We start from the raw sequence: 24,552 nt of genomic DNA on the forward strand, positions 1-24,552 counted from the left end.
AAATGTACTCCAATGTTGCTTTTGTCCTACCACTCCTCTGAAACTGTCCTTAAAAAGCTCGCTAATGACTTCCATGTTGTGACATCTAGTAAATTCTCAGTCTTCATCTCATTTGCACTACCAGCAAGTGAGACTTGGCCAGTTGAGCATTCCCTATTCCTTGAGACATTACATCTTAGCTTTCAGGGCATTTTACCATCTTAGTTTTCCTATCTCACTGACTATTCCTTTTAAATCTTTGCTGAAGCTTCCTCATGTCTCCAGGCTCAGTTCTTAGACCTCTTTTCTTTTTATCTTCATTTACTTCCTTGGTGATTGCATTCAGTCTCATGGTTTTGTTTTTGTTTTTAATGTTTATTTATTTACTGTGAGAGAGGAGACAATTCCACACACAGCTCAATCTCACAAACCCACAGACCATGAGATCATGACCTGAGCCGAAATCAAGAGGTGGATGTGCAACTGCCTGAGCCATCCAGGTGCCCCCAGTCTCATGGTTTTAAATAATAATCTGCCTGCTGACAACTCCCATATTTATATCTCCAGCCTGGACCTCCCCCCTGAACTCCAGGCTCACTGGAGTTCTACTGCCTACTGCTTGGATATCTAAAAGTTATCTCAGATTTAATATATCCAAAATTGAGCTCCAGATCTTCCTCTCAAATCTGTTCTTCCTGAAATCTTATCTATCTAAGTTAATGGCAACTCCATTCTCTTGGATAGGATTTTGGGTGACTGCCAGTTGAGTGTGATGGTGGAAAGAAGAATGGGAGAAATAGGACTGAACAGTTTTAGGGATAATAGGGAAGAAGAGTTCCAGTTCTGGTTCCAGACTTGGGGCTTACTGCTACTATGAGATACCAGCTGAGTGTCCTCACTTTTTCCTTCTCTGTAAGTGGCTGGTAAAGAGAGAGAGGAAAAATAAATGGGTGCTGTAATGAATCTTGGGGGGAAGAGGCACTAAAGTGTCCACTGTCTTGAGGACATCCTGAACTTAAATCCTGCCAAATAAGAGAGACAGAGATGAGCAAGGACTAGACAAACCAGCTGTACAAGAACCATAAAACTGCTCCTGGCCCTGGATATACAGAAAGAACAAACACAATGGACATCATTACCTATGGACATATGGTTGATGCTCTACAGGAAAAGGAGGAAGAGAAATCACTATGTATGATGAAGGTAGTACACATGAACAGTGTGCAGGAAGATAAGAGATTGAGAACTATTCTAGACTTTGAACTCTTCCTTATACTTAAGAAGCCAATTGCTTGTCCACACTCTCTTACTTGAAACCCTTCGGGCCAGATGTGTTTTGGAGTCAGAATTATTGTATTCTATAAAGGCGATAGGTACATTAGGTAACACCCCATAATCAAACACATTAATATTTCCTTAGTAAAATGTATGACTATTCTACATCAAGTGGGATTAATAAGGACTATAAGTGGCCTTACATCAGTTTAAATGAAGATTTAGCTACCAAGTAAGTTCTAGTCAGGTAAGGTTTTGTGACCAAATGAATTATGAGGAAACCTTGTTTTCAGAGCTTATGGACTTCAAAATTGTGAATAAGTGATTGAGTTAGTGACTGCACTAACTTCAACTTGGAGGAGCTCTTGCGAGACAAAATTATGACCAACTTTAAGTAAGAAACAAGTACATGTAGTAGGTCTCTGGAATTTTACCTCTCATGATCTTTGGCAGAAGGATAGTACCTTCAGGGCCACCAAGTAAATCCAAAGAGATGAAAGTTAATTCTTACCAGAAATGTGGTATCCATTTCTGCTGTCATCAGCACTATGCCCTTTTCCTCCTTAAGTTCAGGGTAGTGATATAAAACCAACTGGCTGGCTGCAGCATCCCCTCGGGTCTGTAAGGACAAACACTTATCAAGGCTCAATAAGGTACCACCACACAAAACTGCAATTTCAGAGCAATAGAGAGTCTGGAGGAAATTTGGGCTCTTAACAGCCCCTTGGGTGGCCAGTGAGTCAGAGGCCTGGCCACCTGGTCAGGCTTGCCAAGGCACCGTGAAACTGACAGTTTGCACAGTGTTATTTGTGTCTTCAATTGAAAAGGGTTTGGCTTTTTTCCCAGAAAATGTTTACAGTAGGCAGTGAATCCTTCATCATGGCCATATATTTAAAAACAAAACGGCACAAGCAGCTACCAAATCAAGTTCTAAAGAAAGCAATATGCCTGCGTAATTGCCACTTTTATGGACTAGTGCATTTCACAGTTGAAATCTACTCCCCTTGGCTGGCTCTGAAGACTGAGCTCTTTTAAGCTGCAGCAAACAGCTGGAGAGTTTGCACATGGGCCAGATTTGTAATGTGCAGTTTTAAAATATAATCTGAGTGGGAGATAGGGGGGAAAAGAAGAATAGGAACATCATAATTTCATGAAGAGTGGAGAGGGTAGTGGTTATCAGACCTCAGTCCAGACTAGGAACAGAGGCTGGGTTCAAAGTTAAAGCCTTCATATAGTACAGGAGGAAACAACTATACATTTAAAAAAGATCTCTGGGTTTCATCTCTAAATTTCAGCAAGAGTCTTTCTAACTATCAATACCTAACTATTGCTAGGGTTCAGCCTCTTAGTACCCCCCCCCCAATATACTTCAAATATATTGCTCATTTTGATCATAATTATGTTTCTGGATTTTTTTCTTATACTTGTCTAAGAGCTTCAGGAGGGCAAGGACCTTGTCTCACAGGTCTCCAAGTCCGAACATCATCCCTAACACAGTGGCATAATGGTTCAGTTCACAGAGTTTTGAGTCAATCAAATCTAGCCCTGGCACCTATTACCACACTCATCTATATTAGCTTCCTAACTTCCTAGCATGGGCTCATGTTCTTCTCTCTAGAGAAATAATGACAGTAACTATCTCGTGGGACATTTGTGAAGATTAAAAAACATGATGTATATAAAACACCTGGCATATAGTAAGTACATCAAGGGTTGGCTATTACAGTATGTGCCCAATAAATGTTATTTTTAATTCATCCACAAATAAAAAGTAAAGTCTGCCCCCTCATTCTGCTTTTTCTCTCCCACCCACACCCTGCCTTTGTTTTTGTTACCAAACATGATACAATTTTAGCATATAATCACATGGGATACAGAAATGAAGAAACTCTTATTCTATCTTGTACTTCTTTTTCCCCTGTGTTCAAAGCCATTATAACACAAGCTTGTGGATTTGGGGGCCAGATTTGGCCTCCAAATATATAATATAAATCCTAGTTATGATCTGATTTAAACTACTGACTTCTTTTTTAAAAGTTTCAAATGCTTTAGATTGAATTTCTTAATTTAATATTTGGGAATAAAACAAAGAAAGAGAAAGGATGGAAGGAAGCAAACAAAATGACACCTATGGAATGGAAACTATGCATCTAGCATCTTGGAAAGTGCTGACTTGGTTAATAAAACACAAGCAAGACGTGGAATCTACCTTAGGGTTAAAAAGATAACCATCATAGTTCACCCATGTTTGTTAAGTGAGGCACATGCAGCAAATGGTATAGAGGTCTGGGGAAGAGACACAAGAGACCAGATGCAGTCAGAAAATACATTTTGGGGTCTTTTCCAATTTCTAGGTATTGACTAGGGTCTAGACAGCTAGCCCGATACACAAAGTATGACAATTCATCAATACCAAAGCAAATACTGCTGGGAGTTAGTAGATACTGTGTCCTCAAACCTCAGCAAGGGCTCATAGTCCCACAAAGGAAGACTCCTCTTCTAGGGGATGAGTACAGGCCACCTACCTGAATATTTATAAGTGCAGTGAAGTGGAGTTCAGTACCTGTCCATTGTCCTACAAAGAACTCATAACCTTCCCTTCTTGGTAGTGCACATAGAAACTATGGGAAATAAATACACAAGGATATAGATGAATAAATAAAATCATTTGTTCTACATCCAACCACTTATATCATTTGCTTCATTTCTTCACTGTTTGGTCTTTAAACACTTTTTAAATTATGAAATTTATAAATGATAATCTAACAAATAGTCATATACTTCCCAATCCACCTAAGAATGAAAGCATTAGAGATCCAATTGAAGGTTTCTTTCTCTGTCACCCATTCTAATCCCATTCCAGAGTAACATTTATCCTGCATTTGGTGTCTGTCATTCTCTTTGAGGTTTTTATACTTTAAAGTGCATGCACATATCCATAAACAAGAAATATGTATTACATGTTTAAAAACCTGTTGCATGTTTAAAAATTTAAATCTTACCAAACTATACGTACACTTGGCAACTTGCTTTTTTCACTTCACACTATACTTCTGAGATTTGTCTATGTTGATAAATAAAACTCTAACTCATTAATTTTCACTGTTGTATGAAATTCTACTCTAGAAGTTTATCACAATTTATCTGTTCTTCTACTGATAATACGAGTTTTTCAATTTGTAAACTTTCTAATGCTGAATTAACTTTTGTTCCAATTATTACAATTGCTTTCTATTCTATCATTTGAGGCTGATACTGGAGCATGGTTCTAAACACAAAGAAATGATTAGTTTTAGGTTTAAGATGTTTAGAATTGGGGATGAGTGGTAAAGAGAATGGTGCCAGAAAAAAACAAAGTAAAAACAGTCCAATGCATGTTAGTCATGAACTGTCCCCTTACGACCAACCACTCAGGCTCTATTTTATTTTTATTAGATGACATAAACTCAGTGCCTAGCTAACAGGCAACTGATTTGATTTCTGTCACTCCTGGTCAGGGTACATTTTCTAGAATTTTGTAAAAATGGAACCAAATAATCTATACTTCTTTTGTATGATTTCTTTCATTCTGTGTAATTGTTCTGTGATCTATCCATGTTTTTGCATGTATCAATAGTTCATTCTTCCTTTTTTTAATGTTTATTTATTTTTTGAAAGAGAGAGAGAGAGAGAGAGAGAGAGCATGAGCGAGTGGGGGAGGGGCAGAGAGAGAGAGGGAGACACAGAATCTGAAATAGGCTCTAGGTTCTAAGCTGTCAGCACACAGCTCGATGCAGGGCTCAAATGCATGAACTGTGAGAAAATGACTTGAGCTGAGGTCAGATACTTAACCAACTGAGCTGCCCAATAGTTCATTTGTTCTTATTGCTGAATATTATCCCACTGTATATGTATATATACACATAGCACCCCCACCTCCAATTTCTTTATGTACCTGTGATAGATTTGGGTATCTTTTAATATTTGGTTATTACAAATAAAGCTGCTATGAACATTTGTGTTATATGAACATATGCTTTCAATTCTTGGGAAAATATCTAGGGAGTAGAATAACGGGGTGGTATGTCAGGTATATGTTTAACTTTTAAAGAATCTGTCAGTCTGTTTTCTAAAGTGTTTTTACCGTTTTACACAATTATATCAGCAGTATATGAGAGTTCCAGTTATTCCACTTCCTCACCAACACTTGGTATAGTCAGTCTTTTTAATTCTGGTCATTTTAGTGGTATCTCACTGTGGTTTTAATTTGCAGTTCCCATTATGAATAATAATATTGAGCATCTTTTCAGGTGCTTATCTGCCATTCCACTTCACTGGTGAATTGTTTGAATCTTTTGCCCATTTTTTAATTGGGTTGCCTGTCTTCTTAAGTTGTATGAGTTTTTTTTTTTTTAATTTTTTTTTTTCAACATTTATTTATTTTTGGGACAGAGAGAGACAGAGCATGAACGGGGGAGGGGCAGAGAGAGAGGGAGACACAGAATCGGAAACAGGCTCCAGGCTCTGAGCCATCAGCCCAGAGCCTGACGTGGGGCTCGAACTCACGGACCGCGAGATCGTGACCTGGCTGAAGTCGGACGCTTAACCGACTGCACCACCCAGGCTCCCCAAGTTGTATGAGTTTTTAATATATTCCTAGGTACAAGTCACTTGTCGATACATGTCTTGCAAATATTTTCTCCCAGTCTGTGGCTTGTCTTTTCAAATTTCATAACAATGTCTTTTGAAAAGTAGAGTTTTATTTTTTATTTATTGTGGTAAAGTATATGTAACATAAAAGTTATCATTTTAATTATTCTTAATTTTTTTAATGCTTATTTTATTACTTATTTTTGAGAGAGAGAGTGTGAGTGGGGGAGGAGCAGAGAGAGGGAGACAGAGAATCTGAAGCAGGCTCTAGGTTCTGAGCTATCAGCACAGAGCCTGATGTGGGCTTGAACTCCTGAACTGTGAGATCATGACCTAAGCTGAAGTTGGATGCTCAACTGACTAAGCCACCCAGAAGCCCCACATTTTAACTATTCTTAAGTTTACAATTTAGTGGCATCAAGTACATTCGCACTGTTGTACAACCATCACCACCATCCATCTCCACTTTTTTAAATTTTTCCAGACTAAAACCCCATACCCATTAAACGGGAACTCCTCATCCCCTTTTCCCCCATCCCCTGGCAACCATCATTCTACTTTCTGTCCATGAATTTGACTATTCTAGGTACCTACACCTATTCTAGATCTATAAGTGGAATCGTACAGTATTTGTCCTTTTGTAACTGGTTTATTTCACTGAGTATAATGTCTTCAAGGTTCATTCACGTTGTAGCATGTGTCAGAATTTCCTTCCTTTTTAAGGCTAAATAATTTTCTATTGGGTGTATATACCACATTTTGTTTATTCATCCATCAGTGGACATTTGGATTGCTTCCATATTTGAGCTATTGGGACTAATGCTGCTATAAACATGAGAATACAGGTAGAAAATTTTAATTTTGATGAAATCTGATTTACTGATTTGTTTTTTCTTTTATAGTTTGGGCCTTTTGTGATATACTTAAGAAATCTCTGCCAAACTCAAGATCACTAACATTCAACCTAAGATTGCTTTTTTAAGAAGTTACATTTACATCTATTATCTATTTTGAGTTAATTTTTGGATACAGTATGAGGCAAGAGTAGAGATTCATTTTTTTGCATATGGAAAGCCAAATTGTTTTGTACCATTTGTTGAAGAGATTATCCTTTCCCCATTTAATTACCTTGGCACCTTTGCTAAAAAATAACTGACCGCACATGTTGGTCTATTTCTGGATTCTCTCTTCGGTTCTGTTGATCTATATGTCTATCTTTATGCCAATAACACATTGTCTTCATTATTGTAGCTTTATATTAATTCTTGAAATCATGAAATGTAAGTCCTCTAACTGTTCTTTTTTTCAAAATCATTTTGTTATTCTAGGTCCTCTGGACATCCAGATAATTTTTTAAAATCACTCTGTCAATTTCTTTAAAGAAAAAAAAGCCTACTGGGATTTTGACTGAGATATTTACTCTAGAGATCAATTTGGGGGGAAAGGACACCGATAGTGAGTCATTCAATTCATGACCATAGTATACATCTCTCCATTTACTTAGATGTTTTTATTTTCTCTCAGTAATGTTTGGAAAATCTATTTGAGAATCTTAGAAATTATTACAGACACCAAATCAGCTGGTCCACCTCACCAATTCCCTTTTCCTAAGGTCTTCTGGCAGCTCATTACTCCAGCAACAATCTCATAATTCCTTAGGCACATACAATCAGGATAGCATGGCCAAAATCAAAAAGAAACTGCCAATAAAACAGAACATTAAAGGAAGGTGAAATTATTAAGGTCTCAGGTGTTGCCTCCCACATTCGCTTATACTGAAAGAGATCCAAATCAGAAAGGGCTACACTGTGTCACAGGGCTAAAAAGCCAGAGACACTTATTGGGACAAATAATTCCCATGATTTCTTAAGGCTGAAAATCTCACTTATCAGTAGAGTCAGCATGTGAGCATCTTTCTTAAATAAACAGAACACTATAACATGTGAGATAGTACGGAGTATGAAGAGATTGGCTAGAAAATATCCTTATTTGGTAGAATTGATAAGCAATCCTCATACGACCACTACAAACTTACTGTTGGACAGGACTGAGCTCGGGTCCAGATCAAGTCAAACTTCTCTTCCTACAGGTCAGAAAAGAAGAAAATTCAAAAACAAGAAGACGTAAGGCCTCAACCACACTTAAATTCACCAATACTGAACTCTATTCAATATTACTAAAAATATCTCTTAAGTTCTATTATTTACAAATCCCTCTTATGACAGAGAGAAAAATGTGATGTTATGTTTTGCTGCTCGTTGTCAGAACTACACGTCAAGAGTGGATATTTCAAATGTTCCAAACTCTGCAAGGGACTCTGCCAAGTGCCACTGAGGCTGTCTGAGGGAGAGCCAAGAATGCCTGTTCAAACAATGAGTCGGTATTAGAGATCTAAAATATCACAAAAAATATAGATCCTTTTGGTTGTTGAGCTCATGAAGGGCAAGGGTATATACATGTAAGAGGTGGGGAAAAAATGATAGCAATACTCTCAGAGCAACCAAAAGGCCTGGCTTTATTTTTCCATCTCTAAGTTTACCTCCTTAATCTTAAACTCATACATGTAAATTCAGTATCTATTTGTGTGCTTGATATAACTTAACTTCAATGGCTTCCTCTTTAGGAAAGAAGAATAGTGGAAGAACTAACTGATAATCCAGTACATCAAATACTTCCTTATGGCAGAAGTCATTGTAAGGGCACCGAACCAGAAGAAGCCAGCAGCACCCCTTCCCAGACACAAACCTCAATGGTCAAGCAGTGGCCAGTGACTATCTCCAAGACAGCAATTTCAAGCAGGGAAAAAATAAAGAAAACACCACTTGCTAAGGGGAAATGCCAGAAAAAGCCTAGGAGGAGGCTCTAAGTCAGCTCAGTAATAGGTCACTTATAGACAAAAGGGGAAGAAAAGCTATGCTAGAGGCCCTGCCTGAAATTCCAACAGCGTGGCTGGGAAACACCAAAAAGAAGTAAAATACATTTGGAAATTGCTCAGCAACATGAACTTATACCATGCTCCCTTGCCAGAGACTTGAGTCTAAGAGGCATTTCTAAACCAGAAAGAGGGAAAACAAGAGCCATAAATATACCATATGGAGCTTCCAATCTTTGGTGTTTAGGGCATAATAAAAACCCTCAGAGCTATAAATGTAAGTTCTCAAGAGGCAATAAACATTGGAAAGTAAAGGCAACTGCCTGCTAAGGGTAGAGACCTGACCTTCATGTTATAACACTTTCATTTTCCCCTCCAAACTACTTACAGGAATAACTGCGTAGACTGTATCCTTTGCTGCAAAATACTGCTGCCAAATCTGTACAAAAAAGAGAGGGTGTCTGTGACATGTGGGTAATCTTTTCAACCTGCGCCAAGAAATGGTGACAGCTTTCATTGCTCAGAGTAATATGCTATTTGACAACAGGGAAGAAAACCCAACGTGATGCTTTTATTACTAGTACATGATTACAAAAAAGATTTAATACCATCTACTCTTCTAGATGATTAAACTGTAACTCTGTAACAAATTCCTGCTAGGAATGGACAAATGGATTCCATGATCTTGTTAATCATTTCTCTCAAGATGTGATGTGCCTGTATGTAACAGACATGCTCTTTTATCTTCTTTTTCCCTTCCCCAAACTCATATTCCCCAGCCAACTGTGGGCCTTGTCAGACAGCCAGGACATCAGTCATTCAGAACTCAGTGTCTGGAGTCAGGCAGACCTGGATGCAAATCCCAGCTCCAATCATTTGCTGGCCATGCTACTTTGGGCAAATTATTAGAAATCACTATATAACATCAATATAATCATCAGTAAAATAGCAATAAAACCAACCTAACAGGATTGTTGTGAAGACTAGCTGAAATAAAGTAGGTTTGTGCTTAGCACAACAGAATTATAATGCAAACCAGAGACAAGGTGCTCTGAGGGCAACAAAGAGGCACTTAACCCAAGTTAGGGAATGAGTGCCAGAGGAAGGGATACTTTTGCTGCATCCTGAAGAATGAACAGGGGTTAGCTGGGTGAACAAGGAGGCTGGGAAGACAAACACCATAGAAGAGACATATTCTAAGCAGAGAATGACAGCATCAGCAAAGGCACAGAAGTTGGGGAAGGCATCGCAGCCAAGGTGACACCTGAGTGAGCTTTTGAAGAACAGGCCACCTTCCTTTAGAGATTCTCTGCTTTGTCAACATTTTCATTAAGATGGGTGAGACCTACAGTCAAAAAGAATGAAATCTTGCCATTTGCAACTACATGGAGGGAACTGGAGGGTATCATGCTAAGTGAAATTAGTCAGAGAAAGACAAAAATCATATGACTTCACTCATATGAGGACTTTAAGAGACAAAACATAAGGGATGAACATAAGGGAACATAAGATGAACATAAGGGAAGGGAAACAAAAATAATATAAAAACAGGGAGGGGGGAAAAAACAGAGAAGACTCATAAATATGGAGAACAAACTGAGGGTTACTGGAGGGGTTGTAGGAGGGGGGATGGGCTAAATAGGTAAGGGGCACTAAGGAATCTACTCCTGAAATCATTGTTGCAGTATATGCTAACTAATTTGGATGTAAATTTAAAAAAAATAAAAAAGAAATTAATAAAAAAAAAAAAATTAAAAAAAAAAAAAAAGATGGGTGAGCCCTAACTGAAGACACTAATCAAAGTATGATCTAACCAACACAGAGTATAGAGGACTATTACCTTCTAGGACCTGGGCAAATCACTCTGTCAATGCAGCCTAAAGTTGCTTTGCCTTTTTTTTTTTTTTTTTTTTGCATGTCAGACACTGTCTTTTCATTTTAAGGACAGCACATCCAGCTATTTTTATTTAATCTATATTAGTAGATAGGTCATGAACCAACACTGAAATTTATAGAATGGACAGATGTTTACTAACACAGTTGATCTTGGTTACTCAAAATTCTTTTAACAAACACAAACTTATGTCTAAAATTGTAAGTCTGAATGATATTCACCACATGATCAAGCTGCTTGGGCCTGGCTTTTCTCTCTCCTAAAGGACATGCTTGGTGTCCACTTTCTATTGGCACTTCTTCCCAAAGACAGTTTGAGGTCTCCTACAGACTTTGCATAAGCCTCTATTAACAGAAGTTAGAACCTGTGCTGTTCTTATCTGTTTTTGTGTCTGTCCTTCTACTAGGCTAAAACTCCTTGAGAGTAAGGGATTCTCTCATTTAATTTATGGGTCTGACATACAGTCTGACATTTAATAGGTATTCAATAAATGCTTCTGCTGAAACAAATGATATAGCACCCGAAGAAAACTCGTGGCAACTGGCACAACTTCCGGAAAGGGAATATGAAGCAGAGTCAAACAGACAGGGGTCTGAGTCCCAGCTCTACCACTGACTAAGTTACTTAATCTTACAGTTTCCTCAGTTGTAAATTGGAAGTAATAGCACCTACTTTACAAGGCAGTTAGGAGAATTTAATGCAATAGTGCATATGAAGCATTAAGTACAGGACCTGACACACAGTCTACTGCTTTTATTATGATTTTGATTTTCTCAATATACCTAAAATAATTAATGGAATTACAAAGAATACCAATAGATCGATTATAGTCTAATTAGAGAGAAAAGAATCACAGACATGAAAATGTAAATAGCAATGCAAATCAAGGCATGTGGAATGACCAAACAGGCAGGATAGATGGTAAGTGCTTTGAAGTGTCCAGAAAGTTTCCTGAAGGAGAGCCTATAACAGAGGACTCTGAATGCTAAGCAAATGAATATGGGAAGTCACCGAACATTTGCAAGCGGGTTACTAACAAAATACTTATTTTTATTCATTTACTTAAAAATACAAATGTAGCACTCACTCTGTGCCAGGCACTGTTCTATATGCTTTATAAATATTAACTCATTTAATTCCTCAAATACCTCTAAGAGATAAGTACTGTTATTATCTTCACTTTACAGATAGGGAAACTAAGACCCAGAGAGATCAACTAACTTATCAAAGTCATTCATGTAGAGTGGCAGAGCCAGGACTTAAAACTGGCAGGTTGGCCTAAAGTCTGTGTTCTTAACCAATATACTATGCTTCTCCATAATGAAACTGGTAAGGTTATGAGAGGTGGAAAAGCAGCGAGAAACAAGAGCAGGGAAACCTATTCAGACAGGTAGTACAGCAAGCCAGGAAACGGTACTGATTATTTTATTTTTTGAGAGAGAGAAGGGAGTGCACATGAGCAGAGGAGGGGCAGAGAGAGGAAGAGAGAGAATCTTAAGCAGGCTCCACACCAGTGCAGAGCCTGGTGAGATCATGAGATCATGACCTGAGCAGAAATCAAGAGTTGGATGCTTAACGGACTAAGCCACTCAGGCACCCCAGTATGGATGATTTTAAATAAGATGTGGGCAACAGGAATGAAACAGAAAGGCGAAATGTGAGTTGGTGAGACATATAGGAGTAAAACCAATAAGGACAAGCTTTCTTATGCCACTCTTTTTCATGTAATTCATAACTTTTCCTTTCTATGACCACCTTTCATTTTGGCTAGAAAAAGGTATCAAGAAATGTATGCTGCTTTCTACTTCCAGATTTGGTTTACAGAGCACACATTTTCATAAAGTATGCCAATCCATTTTCATTCATTACCTGTCTTATTTCTTCTGCAGTTTTGTCTTTCACCATCTCAATGTTAAAGATTGAACTGAGAGTCTGGATGACAAAATAAAAGGCAATTAACATCCACAATTTAAAAAATAAAATAGCTTAGCTCTATCTATAAGCCTTGTCAGATGCAACATATCAGGACAGTGGAGCAGATCTTCGGTAAGTAGAAAACATGTATAAGAAAATCTGCATGCCCAGAGAAGTGAACCCCTAAGCCCAGGCAGATTTTCACAGTACTACTCCTGGAGAGTATCTATAAGTACTTTCTGAATGCTTCATCCTCACTAACGAGCACTACAGCACCTTGTAGCTGGTAAGAGAAGAAAATCTGGTTGTTACCTTAACTGCTATTCTACCAGAGGTGGCTCCTTATTTGCAAATTAAATGAGTGTAAACATGCTTTGATCTTTCAAAAAAATACTTCCTATAGAAAGAAAGGGTATCTTTATTTCTATATTACTGTATTTACTTCATATTTCCCATAGCACCCCCGGGACCCAGACTATGCTAGAGGTTATATCAAGGACATAAACATTTTTAGAAATATTTCTCATCTCCACAGTTGGAAAAAAAAAAATCGTCAAATTGCTGAACCACGGTAAATATGTTCAAATTTGCAGCCTCTTGTTATAGATGTTCCACATGACTCCAGACTTGGATCTTTAATTAGAAACCTACCTTGTCCTTAGTGAATCCTCTGCTCACAGGCTGTTTCCCCAAGGGGTCTGTCTGAAATACATGTTGAGACAGGATATTTATCTGTGCTTTACTCATAAGAAAAAGACCACTAAGCTAGGTGAAGGGCCCAATATCTCATTTTAGTAATTTGACACTACAGAACTCACTTTTCTCTATTCTATATAGTAACTGTACACACTGTTCGAAGAGTTATTGTTTGTGATATAACTTTTCTATGACTAAGCTTTTGAGATACAGAGATGAAAAAAGATTCTTTGTTAGTAACTACCATCTAATGGTACTGAGAGTCCATTCCATACCTGCCACTATGGACATGAGGGACTCCTTCCCAGAATGAGAGCTGCTTGGGTTTCCTGCGCTCTGCTCTCTCTGATCTGCACCATAGTGAGCCACAAAGAAGGCAAAAAATGAAAAAATGTATTTTCCAAGGCTACTTCTTATCTGTGACAGCACTTCTGATGGCAGCCATCCTCATCAGACTAGAGTGTTTTCCAGCACACACTCTTTTTAATTTTTTTTTTTAATCTTATTTTTGAGAGAGAGAGAGAACACGAGTAGGGGAGGAGCAGAGAGGGGGAGACACAGAATCTGAAGCAGGCTCCAGGCTTTGAGCTGTCAGCACAGAGCCTGACGCAGGGCTTGAACCATGAACCGTGAGATCATGACCCGAGCAGAAGTCAGACGCTTAACCGACTGAGCCACTCAGACGTCCCTCCAGCACATACTCTTAATATTCCCTCCATCAAATTAGTGATTATTTCTTCTCCTGCCCACTATTTCTGAGAAAGGCCACATCCAGGAAATCCTATTTTGAGATTTCTGATAGCATGGATGGTTTCTTCTGAGTCTTCCTCTAAATTTCTTAGTTCAAGTCCATGCCTTTCAGAAGGAGTATAATCTATACCTGGGATTCTGAGGCTAAAAAGCACTTTCTGCACAAAACCCTGTCTTTTGTTATTCTGTGCCTTCACAAATTCAAACCTTTCATAAATGATGCCCACAGACTGGTACCCATAAATTAGACAAAAGTCTGGTGTAGAAAAATCTATTGGATACACCCTGGTCTTTTTGGTCATACCCCTATCCTGTGGCAGCATCCTAATGCAGTCTGTCCTTCATATGTAAACTTTCCAGAAAAGAGAGAATGGATTTCATTTTCATACCACTCACCTTCATATGCGTCGTGAAAACAAAACAAATGAAGCCCTCCACCTGCACAGCGCCTTCTACTCTTACTCACTAAGCCTGATGTATTCTTTTCCCACAATGTCCCTCCAATCCATTCTTTATTTCCATTTGCACTTATAGAAATAACAAATTTAAGCTCTAAGTATAAGCTTAGTGTGTTTTATCTAACCCTAAGACACCTCTTAAGAAGCACCATTATTTGATGCATCAGAAAATGACGCTAACTAAATAAGATAGCATACTTTCAGATCACATCAATTTTAAGACAATTTTGGAAATGTTAAAATGTAAAAATAAAAAAAAAGTAGGCTTTGGAAATAATGAAATAAGGTAATTAAAATTATAGTTGAAAGTATGTGCCCAAAGTGTCAAGAGCACTTAATAAAACATTAAAATGGGTACATTAATACTCCCCTACAGATGCTTTGGAAATCTGTGTGGACAACTTTTCTATTATTACAATAGTTGACTGGATGAAGACATTTGTATTTATGGGAAGGGAAGGGGTGCCAGGAGCTGTGATCTTGCTGATGAGTTCCACATAATGAATTTTCCCTCATCCTGCACAACTTTTCAGGGTCTAGCCAAATATCCTTGTAAGTGAAAAACCTTTTTACAATTACTTGCATCTAGAATCTAATTCTCTCTTTCTTTCTTTCTTTCTTTCTTTCTTTCTTTCTTTCTTTCTCTCTTTCTCTCTTTCTCTCTCTCTCTCTCTCTCACTCTCTCTCTCTTTTTAACATGGCTTTAACAAACACTGAAATTTTCAGAAATGCAATTATTATGTAACTTAAAAGAAGGTTGTACATTATGGAATCTCATGAGGATCACTGAAAACAACATCGCTTATGATTTGGGAGTTTTTTTAAAGTAATAATGTAACACCCCATACCAGTCAATATTTGCTGCTTACGTCTTCATGGGGATTTCACATGGAGGCGAAAACCTCTGATGACTGCATTAGGTTTCACAGCATAGTTGTGCTCAAGAACTTAGATACTAAATTTCACTTATAAAAATTTCATTTGTATCATTCATTCATTATAGAAAAATATCATTCATATCATCTACTAAATAAGTATTTTATTAAAAAGTTCTTTCCTTTATATTACAGCTAGGGCATTATATTGATTTTTTCCCCCTGAAATTATGTGCACCAGTGGGTTACATTGTCTACATACCATTTCAGTATAGAAAATGGAGAATTAAAAAAACTTTTTTTTTAAAAAGGGGATGTTGGGTCTCATGTGGTAGGGAACCAATGACTCAGAGTTAAGAAAAGGCTTTGGGAATGGAGTCATTAGCCCTCTTCTATCTACCTAGATAGTAAAGACAGAAAGTCATTATTTACCCAGGAGTTGCCATAATTTAAATTACATTTTAGGGGCGCCTGGGTGGCTCAGTCGGTTAAGCATCCGGCTTTGGCTCAGGTCATGATCTCACGGTTTGTGAGTTCGAGTCCCACGTCAGGCTCTGTGCTGACAGTTCAGAGCCTGGAGCTTGTTTCAGATTCTGTGTCTCCCTCTCTCTCTGTTCCTCCCTCACTTGTGCTGTCTCTCTGTCTCAAAAAGAAATAAACATAAAAAAAAAATTAAATTACATTTTACTTACATTTTATCTTGTCATCATAAAGATGAATTTCTAACTCTGTTTACAAAAGGGGACAAAGAGCTTTCCCATGTCACATTAAAAGTTTATAGTATAGTAATATTTCCAAGAGCTACTGACTTGTAATCTTGGCACTATAAATGTTTATTATAGGAAATTATATTTGTTAAAATATTGTAGTAGAGACCTGTTTGTTCACATAAAGTTGTAAACTATATTTGTCATAGGAAGTTGAATTTGCTCCCCAACCTTGCAATGATTAACCCAGTACCTATTGCTTTTGTTCTAATGAACTCACTCAGTTATTAAAAAACTGAGCGGATTCTCTTAAAATTTAAAACACCTAAGGCAAAAAAAGTTATTCTCCAAATTAAATAAAAATCTCTCATGCTAAAACACAATGCAGAATCCCAATTTTCTACTGTATGTTATCTCAAGTCTACACCTGGATTACTGCATATCCTTCCTGGTGTTAGCCTCTCCCACTCCAATTTGTTCTTTTTCTTTTTTTTCCCCCAAGTTGTTCTATGTACCACTCTAGATTAGTATTTTTTTTTAATGTTTATTTTTGAGAGAGTACACGTATGTGTGTGTGCGTGCACGCACACACACACACGTGAGCAGGGAAGGGGCAGAGAGAGAGGGAGAGAGAGAGAGAATCACAAGTAGGTTCCACACTCAGCATGGGAGCCCAATGTGGGACTTGATCTCACGATGAGATCATGAGCTGAGCCAAAATCAAGAGTCTGAAGCTTAACTGACTGAGTGACCCAGGTGCCCCTAGGTTAGTATTTTTCAAATTATAGGTTGTGAAATCAATTTACTAGATTGTGACCAAAGGTTTTTAAAAGAAAATAAGATGCATTGCATGTACTAAAAGTAAGCATTGTTTTGTAAAAACTTTGCTTCAGTTATAATCATACACATGTGTGTACTGAACTGCAATGTAAAATATATTTCTTACTGTGGCTCATGATCAAAAAGTTTGAAAAGCACTGCATTAGATTTCAACATGCTTTCCCCCAGCTTTGATTCTTGTTTAAGGATAATAATAGCTATGAAGCACTTTTTTGTCCCCTGATCCCTACAGCCCACTGCCATGTGTGCCTTGCTTTGACCACTCTACTGCATCCCTCCAGAAGCATGCCTTTTTCATCCCTCTGTTTCTCTACCACGACCACAGCACCTTGCCAGAAAGAGCAGGATACCCTTTATGCATGGAGCCTGAGATGAATATAATGAGGCTACATTCAGGGGGGTGGAGCACTGGTGAGCCAAAAACACAAAGGGGGCAGGTCTTACCTTCTGTTCCACACATTTGATGAAGTCACCTTGCCTGGAGTGCCCCACTGGCTGCTTCCGAAACTCACTGCGCTTCTCTAGTCGGGATTCAAAAGCAGCTGGGTCAGATCTGATTAAAGGTAAACCAAAAGTTAAACTACTTGAGACTTTTTGGATTTGGAAATAACAAAGCATCATGTTCCACTTCCAGAGAGAGAGGACACAGGCATTCAGAGGTTGAAGGATTTGCCTACAAATCAAGAAAGTGGACAAAGATATCCAGTTATTTAACAACTGTTAATCCTCAAGGGGCCTGTGTACAATTCTTCTCCTGCAGGATATTTCCTAGGGTGATGCAGAGCTTGGTCCCTCAGGTACTTATACTCTACATCCTTGGAATTCAGTCCTCAAGATGGGAAGGGGACTTTGAAGTCATCTTGCTTGGTTGTCCTACTCAGGCAGGAGTCTAATAGCACTCCTAGTAGATGTTTTTACTTGAACACTGTTACTTGAACACATTTAGTTCTTGGACATCCTCTTTCCCCCACTCCCAGGTTAAATACTTGTTTATTCAGATGCAGATGATTCAGAGGCTTTAGGCAGCCTATTTTGCAGGAGATTTAGTATCTGAGTATCTCCCTGATTCTCTCCCAAGACCTTGCTCCTGCAGATGGAACAGCAGAACTTGTCCTTTGTGTCAAAATGAAGCTAGTCTTCAGGTTATGTTGGGGCTGACATCCTTGTTAAGAAATCTCCAGGCTGTGTAGGCAACAAGGTGATATTTGCCACTGTACACTTTGGTGAAGACCTCATATAGGGATTCCAGCTCCTGGGCCATAAGACCTGTCATAGGTGAGGTCTGCAGGATCCAAAGGGCATCGTGATCACCACTCTGGTGAAGTCCTTCCCGGTCAAGGCATTGTATGGGACTCCTCTTCCATAACATTCCATTCCTCCATTCCAGAGGAACACCACTCCCTTCATTGCCATTACATGGGCAGATCGTCTTCCTCCCCTCCACAGCAGAGCAGCAACTTAGTACACAGTCAGTCTAGCGGTCCTGTCCTGTGGGATGTGGCACCCACCCAGCTGGGACTGCAAATGCCAGGACCAGGGTAAGTGCTGCAAGCATCCACAGCTGTGCCTGGGTCTGCTACGGTGAGTGGGTAGAGTGAGTGAGGAGCAGCCCAGACATTGGAGTCTGTGCACTCCCACCTTGGACATCTTTTATTATTAAAACATCTGAGCCTAAATCTATCTGTATCTTTCACTCTTAGGAACAAGAAAAAAAAAATGTCTAATTCTTTTTATCTGAGTACTTGAAAATCACTATTATGTCACCCTCTAAATTTTTCTCTAGGTTAAACCTGCCTTAGTTCTTTTGGTCCTTCTTTATATAGTAATTTGTGAATACTTCCTCACTATCAACCTGCTCTCTGGAATTTGTCCACACTCTAGATACAGTGGGTCTGGAGCTAGATCATATCCTCCCAATTCACCAAAGCAGAGTATGATGCAAAATCCAGATACTAGGCTGGAAGGGGTCAGCAGGGCACATAGCCTTGTCCTGCTATTGGCTCAAACCAAACCTGGGGCTGGTGCTACAAGAGCCCAGGTTATCGTGAGTATAGAGAGACTGACAGATACTACAGCGTGAGAACCTTGTGTGGAACACTACAGAATATGGACATTATCCAGAGTCATTGTGGGTGCTTTAGAAAGCTCACTCTTTAGGAGATGTCAGTATGTGTAAATATTGATGGGAATGATCTAGTGGGGAAGAAGAATAAAACCTGCCATTCATTGGTTCATGAGTAAGAATGAATGGGAGCTGTGAAATATTCAGGGTATGAGTAGACAACTCTGCTAAGATGCCTGCCTGCCTGTGAAAGGGATCAATGAGAAAAGACTGGAGGGGAATGTAGGTCAAGGAAAGGTTTTAAAGATGAGAAATTCTTGAGTATATATGAACGTTGCTGAAAAGAGAGCAAAAATTCTCATTCCTTTATTCTGTCATTTTTTTCAAAAAGCGAAGACAGATCACAATAGCAGCAGTGAGCTGGACTGGGGTGGAAGTGGTGAAGACTAGCTGGTGGATGACTGCAAGAGTCCAGGAGATGACGGAGGAGTAAATTAAGGCCATGGAAGTAGAGGTGAGACAGAACTCAAAGAAGTTAATAGTACTCAGTCTTTGGTTTCCCAAACCAACTGCCTGCCCACCCTGCCAAATTCTCTCCCAAGCCCCTTTAATTTTCATCTTTGATCTCCTTCAGTTCTTCCCACTTAAACTCTTCAGACCCTCCCTTGGTCCCCTTACACCCACCTTAAGCCTCTTGATCTCCAAGTCCTTTTATCTGGAAGCTGAGAAGAAGTGTTAGGAATCCTGGATTCCAAGACAGATGAATCCCAACCAGCTGTGTGACCTCTGCCAGATCTCTGATGCTGATTCTCAGTTTCCTCATCTTAATGAGAGGATTCGGTGGTTGATCCAACTGCCACACCATTAGTCTTTGACGCCCTGCTCCCTCCCCCAACCTCCTTTCCTTGTAGTCAGGGCTGTAGCTAGAAACCTGGGAACCCCAGTTCTAGGCCAGGCCCCAGTGAATCAATATGTGACCTTGAGCAAGTCAAGTCCTTTCTATGAAAGGCTCCACGTTCCCATTTCTATAATGAGGGCAGGTCTCTTGGAACTGCCTACTTCATAAGATCTGACACAGGATTCCACCTCTGCATTTTGAGAACTAGAGCACAGAGACAGACAACTGGGGGAAGAGCGAGGACTTTGCAGAGACTCTCAGCTCTGACCCTAGCTGTGCGATGTTAGCAAGTGACCTTGCTTCTCTGAGCCCAGACGCATCATCTATAGAGTAGTGACAGCAACCGGGCCCGCATCGCAGGGCTGTTCTAAGCACCGAGGATGTCGGATCCACCAGAAACGCGGGCCGCGCGCCGCCCCTCCCAGCCCGCCGCCGGCCGGCCGGCGCCCGCACCTGCGCAGCTGCTGGATCTTGTCCCGGTAGCGGTCGTAGAAGGGGTTGGCCTCGAGCTCGGCCCCGGCCCCGCTGCCGTCGGCACCCCCCGCGGGCCGGCCTGAGCCGCAGCGCACCGGGAACACACGCAGCTGCGCGGGGGACACGAGCCCCAGTCCTAGAGCGCGGCTACGCACCGCGCACAGGCCCCGGTACAGACCGGCCACCTGCAGCACGGCGGGGCCCGTGCCACCGGCCGCCGCCACCACGGCAGCCATTGCCGCCTCCGCCTCCTCCTCCTCGTGCGCGTCGGCCTCAGCCCGCGGCCCGCGCGCCGGCTCCATCGCGCTCCGGGTCTGCCGTGCCCCGGCTCCGGCACCGAGGTTCCGCGCGCGCAAGGTTCCGGGCCCCAGAGAGGGCGAGGTGAGGCGCAGCGGGGAGGAGGGAGCTCGCCGCTCTGCCCGCCGCTCGGAGCGCCACGGCCCGCCTCCTCCCTCGAGCCCGCTGGCCTCCACGCCCTCCCGCTCGGGTCCAACAGTCTGTGCGCTCCAAGTCTCTTCTTAAAGCCGCTCGGACCTGCTGCTGGTCGTCACGGAGATTGCTCCCTCTCAGATTCTGTTGGCACTCGCCGCAGTAGTTGTCCTTCAGCATCCAAGGCCCTTTCATCAACTAGAATCACAGTAACAGCTTCTCTTTACTGGGTGTTTCTGTGTGCAGGACACTAACTGCTTCATACCCTGTGAGGCAGGCTTTTTCCTCATTTTACCAATGAAGAAACTGAGGCTGAGGGTCATTAAGAGAACTTGTCTAAGTTCTACCCAAGGACTGAACTCTTTGCAAGATGCCGGCTGCCTCCGAAGCCTTGTCTCCCTCTGCTTCCTGACATCCACTTTGAGCGCCAGCCAAACTGAACTACCCTCCTCCCTAAAGAGACATCTGGGTCTGTCCCTGACAAGTCTTTATTTTGGCTGCTTTTGATGCTTGGAATGTTCTTTCTTTCCTCTCTCTTGACCCAATACCATCTTTTTTTAAGTTTATTTATTTATTTTGAGAGAGTGTGTGTATGAACAAGGGTGGGGGGACAGAGAGAGAAGGAGAGAGAGAATTCCAAGCAGGCTTCCCACTGTCAGTGAAGAGCCCAATGCTGGACTCCATCTCACAAACCATGAGATCCTGACTTGAGATCAAGAGTGGGACACTTAACCGATTGAGCCACCCAGGTACTCCACCACAGTCTTCTTCATCCCCTTGAACCAAGTGGGAGCTCCTGAGATATAGACAGTGACATCAACATCTCTGTGTCCCACTCCCAGCACAGGGCCCTGGAACAAGCCTACGATGGCACTGATCAATTTGTCTTCATGGACAGACAGACTTCATGACTTCAAGTCTTCATGGACTTCCTGTCTGGGTCTTACCTGGTAGAAACACTTCCTGAATGGTGGATTCCTCTGGGGCAGGGACAGGATCTTCAACTCTTCTCAGGCTAACCTATACTTGTGGAGATTGGCCCTGGGCCCTGACCTGTGCTGGAAGTAGTGTGGTAGACTCTGAGATTAGTAAGTCCTTCAAGTGTGCTGACCTATACCTGCCTCAGGATCCTTGAACTGGCTGATCCCTCTGCTTGGATCTGCATGAGGCTCCCTCCTCATCATTTATGGCTCAGTTTACAAGTCAGCACCTCAAAGGGACTTTTCTTGATGCCCCCTATCCCTTTATATTCTTTATCCCACTACCTTATTTTATTCTCTTCATAGCAATTCTATCTGAAATTCTTAGGTAGTTATTTCCTTGTTTACACTTATTCACGGAGCTTACATTCTAGTGGGGTAAGAGACAAAAAATAAACGGTTCACCCTTGAATGACACAGGTTTGAATTGTGCAGATGCACTTACACGTGGATTTTTTACAACACTGTAAATGTGTTTTCTTTTATGATTTCCTTAACATTTTCTTTAGCTTACTTTATGTGTAAGAATATGGCATATACTGTATACACAAAATATGTGTTAATCTATTGATGTTATTGGTAGGGCTTCTGGTCAACAGTAGGCTATTAGTAAAGTTTGGGGGGAGTCAAAAGTTGCACATGGACTTTCAACTGTGCAGGGGATTGTTGTCCCTAACCCCCATATTGTTCAAGGGTCAACTGTAATGTTAGGTGATGATACATTCTATGAAGAAAAACAAAACAGGGTAAGAGAGATAGAGATAAGGGGACTTTGTGCGGAGAGTTGATGGAAATGAGGGAATCATCTATCTGGATATCTGGGAGAAGAACCTTCCAGATAGAGGGAACAGTAAGTGCAAAGGCCTCGATGCAGGAGCATACCTGCCCTACTTTTGGAACACCAAGGAGGTTCTTATGTGAAGAGGTATGGGAAGGGGTAGTTAGATCACTTAGGGCTCTGTAGACCTTGGTTGAGGACTTTGTTTATTCTGAGTATGATGGAGAGTCAATGTAGGTTTTGAGCAGAGAAGTAACATGCTCTACTTTTTTTTTTTTTAATCTACTTTTTAAAAGCCTCTTTCCGGTTGCTGGTGAAATACAGGGCATGTTGTGGTGGGTGGCGGTGGGGTGGGGGTGCTGCAGCAAGGATGGAAGTTCTCCCAAGGGTGACCAATTTGTCCTAGTTTGCCTGAGACTTTCCTGTTTTTAGTGTCAAAAATCTGCTGTTCTGGAAACGTCCTCAGTCCAGGGCAAATGGGGATGGCTGGTCACCCTACAGGGAGACCAGTACTCAAAGTGGGGGAGGGCAGTGCTTAGAAAGAAGTGATAGTGATGGGACAGTGGTTACATTCTGGATGTGTGTTGAAGGCAAGGCCTAATGATTGTGCTCATGGAGCAAATGTGGCCACAAGAGAATAAAAGGAGTCCAGGGTGACTTACAGTCTCTTGGTCTGAACAACTGGAAGGACAGAGTTGCCATTTATGGAGAGGAGGAAGTCTGGGGTAGGTTTTGGAGGCTGGATGATCAGAAGTTTGGGGGGCATGTTAGTTTGAGATAACGTAATAGACTTAATCCCCGTAATGGTAGGCATGTCAACCAGGCTATTAGGTGAATGAGTTCAAAGTCCTGGGGAGCAGTTTGGGCTGGATATAAATAAAGTGTGAGTTGTCAGTCAGTGCATGTATAATATTTAAAACCACAGTCTGGATGAGATCACAGAGGGAATGAATATACATAGAAGGCTGAAGACCGAGCCCTGGGGCACATTGACATTGAGAGATCAGGGAAAAGAGAAGAAATCAGCAAAGACAATGAAAAGCAGGAGTGAGTGAGATAGGAGAGCCAAGGGCAAGTGGAACCTGGAGGGAAATCTGTGCTGAATAGTCACAGGCTAGGGGACTAGAAAGAAGGAATTGAATGGTGCCAAGAAGCTGAGCTAGGCCCAGGGTTGTGCCTGCAGGGAGGCTGACTTGGGCTTCATTTAGGGAAGGGCTTTCTGACTGAGCTGCCACAGGAGGTGTGGCAAGTCCCTGATTCAGGTGAGTCCTGAAGCATTGGCTGCTGGGTAGAAGAGGTCTACCTCCAGGCCTCAAGCATCTGACAGGAGTTGGAGTAGCAGCTGTCAAAGTCCCTTCAAACTGGAGATGATGGGATTCTGGGAAGCCAACAGAAACAACTGTCACAGAGTTGGGGGGCTAAGCTGAGCCTTGAAATGTAAGTGGGTGTTCAGTTGGGGGGAAGTGGGGAGGGCACTCCTAGGTGGAGGAGCATTATGAGCAAAAGTCCAGAGATGTGAATAGGCAGGGTCTGTTCAAGAGTCTGGCCTGGTCAGAGGGGAAGGTATGTAAAGGATAGGGAGGAAGGTGAGGCTGGAAAAAGATGTAGGGCCAGATGGTGGGGAGCTCCTATAGGGCCTGATGCTCAGGAAAGATTGGCTAACACTTGTTGAAGGAAGGTAACTAAACAAAAGAGAGATTGTAAGAGTCAAGGACTGAGGTGTTGATCACTTAGTTCCCTTGAACAGGTTGACAGGTATCCATCAACTGTTTCTTAAAGCCCAGCAACATGGATAGACCCTTGAGAGACTTGGGTCCCTTTCCTGGGGTCCTGTCTTCACCGTAAGGGGTGGGGGACAGACAGTTCAGTGGGTGGATCAGTCCCTGGAAGTAGAGACACACTATGCCTATAAGGACACCATTGGATAGAGTCCTTTCCTTCGTTTACCCAAGGCTTCACAAGCCCTGCCCCTAGAATGTTTAATGCTCAGAACTCAGTGACCTCACCTTTAGGGAACAATGGGGCTGAGCATTACAGGGACT

The 24,552-nt window shown here is 41.1% G+C and overlaps 1 protein-coding gene across 2 annotated transcripts in view; it reads right to left on the reverse strand.

The window, feature by feature from the left end:
• The window catches only part of ATPAF1 (ATP synthase mitochondrial F1 complex assembly factor 1), a 28,396-nt gene extending 7,694 nt beyond the window's left edge, over nucleotides 1–20,702 (reverse strand). Inside the window, exons 1-8 of one of the 2 annotated variants that reach the window (XM_025912821.2) lie at nucleotides 20,303–20,687; nucleotides 17,334–17,442; nucleotides 13,215–13,265; nucleotides 12,519–12,581; nucleotides 9,144–9,194; nucleotides 7,919–7,966; nucleotides 3,780–3,875; nucleotides 1,766–1,873 (exon numbers count right to left, since the gene is read on the reverse strand). In XM_025912821.2, the coding sequence (XP_025768606.1) occupies nucleotides 1,766–1,873; nucleotides 3,780–3,875; nucleotides 7,919–7,966; nucleotides 9,144–9,194; nucleotides 12,519–12,581; nucleotides 13,215–13,265; nucleotides 17,334–17,442; nucleotides 20,303–20,625 (849 nt within the window). In that variant the 5' untranslated portion in view covers nucleotides 20,626–20,687. Of the gene's footprint in view, nucleotides 1–1,765; nucleotides 1,874–3,779; nucleotides 3,876–7,918; nucleotides 7,967–9,143; nucleotides 9,195–12,518; nucleotides 12,582–13,214; nucleotides 13,266–17,333; nucleotides 17,443–20,302 lie in introns of both variants that reach the window. The other variant, XM_086716880.1, reaches the window with a different exon arrangement.
• Between the last annotated feature and the right edge of the window lie 3,850 nt (nucleotides 20,703–24,552).

This window comes from Puma concolor, chromosome C1 (genome assembly GCF_028749965.1).
Source record: "Puma concolor isolate L17-30 chromosome C1, mPumCon1.1.hap2, whole genome shotgun sequence".
In the NCBI taxonomy this organism is placed as follows: domain Eukaryota; kingdom Metazoa; phylum Chordata; class Mammalia; order Carnivora; family Felidae; genus Puma; species Puma concolor.